Consider the following 4,353-nt stretch of genomic DNA (forward strand, 5'->3'; position numbering starts at 1 on the left):
GGAGGGAGGGACAGTGAGAGCCCAGCCGGACCTGCCCCCTCCCCTGCGGGCGGGGTGACCCCAGCTGCCTCCGCCCGCCTCCCAGGGCCCCAGACCCGTCCTCCGTCTCCTCGCGCACCTTTTTCGAAGACGTAGAGTGTGACCTTCGAGGTCTTGCCCACGATGTCCGGGGGGTTCTTGACGTCACAGGTGAACGTGCCGTTGTCGCTGTAGTCCAGGTTGTGGATGACGATGGAGCCGTCCTTCCAGCGCGGGTCCCCTACCCACTGGATGCGCTCCTTGAAGGTGCCCACCTCGTCGATGTAGGGCTGCCCCTTGGCGAAGTGGAAGATCTGCGGAGCCAGGGCGGGGCGGTCCCAGCCACAGGCGCGGGGCCTCGGCTGGGGCGGGCGGGAGGGGACCGTGCAGACAGGCCTCCGGCGGCCACGGTGGGCCTGCCCCGGCCACGGGGGGGGCGTGGCTCCTAACGGACCCCCCCCCCCCGCTCGAGTTCTCCTGCCTGTGGCCTCGGAAGCGCCCTCTCCGGTGCAGCCCCAGGGTCCCCCAGGCACTCACTGAGATGGCATCGCGGCCCCCCTCGGGCTGGTAGCGCCAGGTGAAGGAGATGTCATCCGAGACCCACTCGCTGGACCAGAAGGAGCAGTGCAGGGTCACTCGGGAGCCGACAGCGCCATGGACCTCCCTGTCCGTGTACACGACAATGGCCTGGGCCAGGGACAGCACTGCAAACAGAGGGGAGCGGGTGCTGGGGCCCCACACGGACACCGAGCAGGTGAGGGCAGGTCCTGCTCAGGCCAAGTGGGCGGAGAAGAGACTGGGGCAGACATGATACATTCTGAGGTCCGAGTCTCCCACTCACTGAATAGCAGATTGAAATGCTGTGTTGGTTCCAGCTTGTCAGCCGCCTGAGGAAGGAAATGGGCAGTGACTGTTCCCGGGGGGGACAGCCAGGGGCTTGCGTTTGTCTGCAAGTCTCCCTTTCCCTTAGGCTCCCGTAAGCCATCCCTATGATACAGGCTTTACAATTTTTTAAATTTATTACAAATTATACAGGTAACACATATTACATTCTTCTTATAAACTATTCAAGCAATAGAGATAAAGCTAAAGTCTCTCTTGAGGCCCCCTCAACCAATTCCTTCCCTGCCTGTTATCATTTTTTTAAAATACATTTTTATTGATTTCAGAGAGGAAGGGAGAAGGAGACAGAGAACTGTCAATGATGAGAGAGAATCATTGGTTGGCTGCCTCCTGCATGCCTCTACTGGGGGTTAAGCCTGCAACCCAGGCTCGTGCCCTGCTGGGAATTGAACCAGGGACACTCAACCACTGAGCAACACCAGCCAGGCTGTTATCAGTTTAATGTGTAGCCTTTTTCTGTGAATCAAATTCAATATAAACTTAATAAACTCAAGATATGCAGGTACTTATGCTTAAGAATATATGTATATAAAATAATATATGTAGGGGTTTCCATGATGATTCATAGAGACAATCTTCTTTTTAAAAGCTGCACAGTATTTCTCAGTAGAGCAAAATCAAGTTTTTCTACAGGAAAAAAAAAAGAAGAAGATAACTAGAAAGTGTTAAGTCTTCTTCCCTGGCCCAATTGTCCTCACTGCTGAATCTCTGGTTGCCATACTGCTGACCCTTGACTGGGAGATCAGGAAGGAAATACCCAGGGGAAGCTGGGTACAGCCCCAAACCCCAAGTCCAGAGCTCAGATGACTGCGTGTGAGCGCTCTGTGGTTCCACCTGCTCACCCTTCTCTAGGCCGTTCCGGGTCAGTGCCACGCCCAAGACTCGCCCACACAAGAAAGGCCATTCCAGGGAATTGCGTGCGTGGGCTGGCCGAGTGGGGGCAATTGTAGACTCTTTTGTTCTAGGAGATGAGGAGCAAGCAGCCAAACAGAGATCCACTGTCTGAGCAATGCCGGGGGCTCATGCCGCCCCCACATGGTCCCGAATCTCCCACCTCAGCATGTAAGACATTGACCCGCCACCTAGGACCCCCGCCTGAGAGCCTTCTTGGGATTCCCAAGAGCAACAAGGAAAGTTATTCATTGGGTGCACCTCCTCTTCTTCCTGCTCTAATGTCCCCCACTGCCCTTCAGCTCTGCTCAGGGAGTGGGGCTGGTGCTGGGACAGAGCACTCCCCCTCTCCACGCCTTTCCCCAGCATTTCCTCAGGGGCCCCGAATAGTCCAGTACAGCCCAGAAGAGTCTGGGTTTGGGTTGAGGACCAAGAAGTTGAGGGCAGAGAACGTTGGCCATCCTGAGCAGCCCCACCCATTTGCCTGCTGCTCCAGAACAGTTCAGAGAAGAAGGACCCGTTCAATCACCCTGCTTTGACTTTCTCTTGCTCACCCAACATCTACCATGGGGCAAGATCAACTTATGAAGGAAGACAGCTTTCGATGAACAAAATCCTAGAATCTCATAAACCCTTCCTCCCACTCCTTTCGCCCACATAATAGACAACTGTTCCACAGAGAGAAACTGAGGCACCCAGAGGCAAAGGACCCAAGGAGCTGGGACCACAAACGTGGAACCTTTCCTTAGATCACAACCCCTGGATTTCCCTTCATGGAAACGAAGGGTTGGTGCCTCTGTACGAGACCATGAGTAGGAACCAGACTCAGGTGTCTGACCCTGGTCCTCATCTTGCTCTAACATTGCTTCCCCCCAGGCCCTCAGCATGGCTCTGAGCCATGTTACCGATTCCCAACCTGGGTCGAGTGTGGTCCACCTCAGGGAAGCTCTCTACATTCTCTTTTACCTTCTCCCTTCACAGAATACCTTTATGCCTCCCTCCAAACTATATATTTTTTCTCTGAATAGAATATCCCCTTCCTGATCCTTCTCACTCTTTCTTTAATTGCAGTGGGCAGTACAGGGAAGGCAGTGGAAATTTTGCAGAGAGAACCTGAGTCCCAGGGCAGAAAATCAAGTTTTTCTACAGGAAAAAAAAAGAAGAAGATAACTAGAAAGTGTTAAGTCTTCTTCCCTGGCCCAATTGTCCTCACTGCTGAATCTCTGGTTGCCATACTGCTGACCCTTGACTGGGAGATCAGGAAGGAAATACCCAGGGGAAGCTGGGTACAGCCCCAAACCCCAAGTCCAGAGCCACTTACCCAATGAGGAGAAGAGCAGTGCGGCCAGGATAGAACTGGGGCTGGACGAGGGAGCCCCAGGAGCCATAGCTGGGGCAGGGTCTGCAGGGTTGGGAGAGTGGGGGACCAGGAACTGAGCGGGGGGTTCCTGGAACCTGCTTAAAATCCCCCAGGGCCCCAGTATGAGGGGGCTGTCCTGAGCCAGTAACCAATTGCAGCCTGGCATGTGCAGTTGAGAGGTGGTGGTAGGGGGCTGACTGCAGGGAGCAGAAGGAGCATTGTGTCCTCTGGGTGGAGGGTGGGGTACACATACCACCCCATACACAGAGGGCTTTGTGTCTGCTGGCCTCCCCCTGCCCTAGGCTGGAATGTCGAGGGTGGTGGTGAGGGAGAGGGACAGAAAAAGAGACACAAACACACTTCTCTGAGGGATGGATGGGCAGGGGGACCTGAATCCTAAGGCCACGAGAAGGGGATTCCTCCCCAGATGCCTTGCCTGAGATGACCCCCTAGGGCCCTGGGAGCTACAGGCAGGTTTCCCAAGAGAACCTGGGAAGCAACGGTCACTGTCATCTCGACAGTCAGGTGGCAGGACAGGCTTCTTGAGATGACCAGGTCCTTTGGGAGCCTTATTTGACCCAACTCCCTTCGTCCTGGGTGATTCTTCCCAGATGGAAGCTTTTCTCCCAGGGAGGAATCTCCTTGTCGGGAAGTCCTTCAATGCCGTATGCTGCAGTCGTAGCCTATTTCAATTTAGAACAAGTCAGCAAAACCATACTGTGCTACCTAATGTAAAATGCGGGTGTGCAGGCAACAGAGAGAAGAATAAAACTGAAGTCCCCCTTCAAGGAGTTCAGGATCTAGTTGGGAGGGCAGAGAGAGGAAGGTCAGAGGACAAGCCCATCGACAACTGACCACACGGACTGCGACAGCTGCCACGGGAGAGTGTGGAGCAATGTGTAGGGCACCCAGGAGGCACGCTCAGCTGCACGGGCATGGGACTGTTAGGTGATGGAGATTAAAGAAAAGAAGGGTTACTTAACGAATGAAGTTCAGAGGACGTGGGAGTCATGTCTGGGAGGCAATATTAGCTGTGGACCAACCATGAAGGATCCGTGCCATTTTGAAAAAGAGAAATGTACCCAGGTAGGGAGAGTATCTAGGCAGGTAGAACAGCGAAAGCAGAGACAAACGCAACGTGCGTGCGTGCGTGTGTGTGTGTGTGTGTGTGTGTGCGTTGA

The 4,353-nt window shown here is 54.4% G+C and overlaps 1 protein-coding gene across 1 annotated transcript in view; it reads right to left on the reverse strand.

Annotated features, from left to right (window-relative positions):
• Positions 1–3,346, reverse strand: part of MPZ (myelin protein zero) — a 4,709-nt gene extending 1,363 nt beyond the window's left edge. The window contains exons 1-3 of the mRNA XM_015563553.1: positions 3,134–3,346; positions 556–722; positions 6–332 (exon numbers count right to left, since the gene is read on the reverse strand). Of these exons, the coding sequence (XP_015419039.1) occupies positions 6–332; positions 556–722; positions 3,134–3,338 (699 nt within the window). The 5' untranslated portion in view covers positions 3,339–3,346. The remainder of the gene's footprint in view (positions 1–5; positions 333–555; positions 723–3,133) is intronic.
• Positions 3,347–4,353: the final 1,007 nt, after the last annotated feature.

The sequence above is a fragment of the Myotis davidii genome, unplaced genomic scaffold (genome assembly GCF_000327345.1).
Source record: "Myotis davidii unplaced genomic scaffold, ASM32734v1 scaffold1059, whole genome shotgun sequence".
In the NCBI taxonomy this organism is placed as follows: Eukaryota; Metazoa; Chordata; class Mammalia; order Chiroptera; family Vespertilionidae; genus Myotis; species Myotis davidii.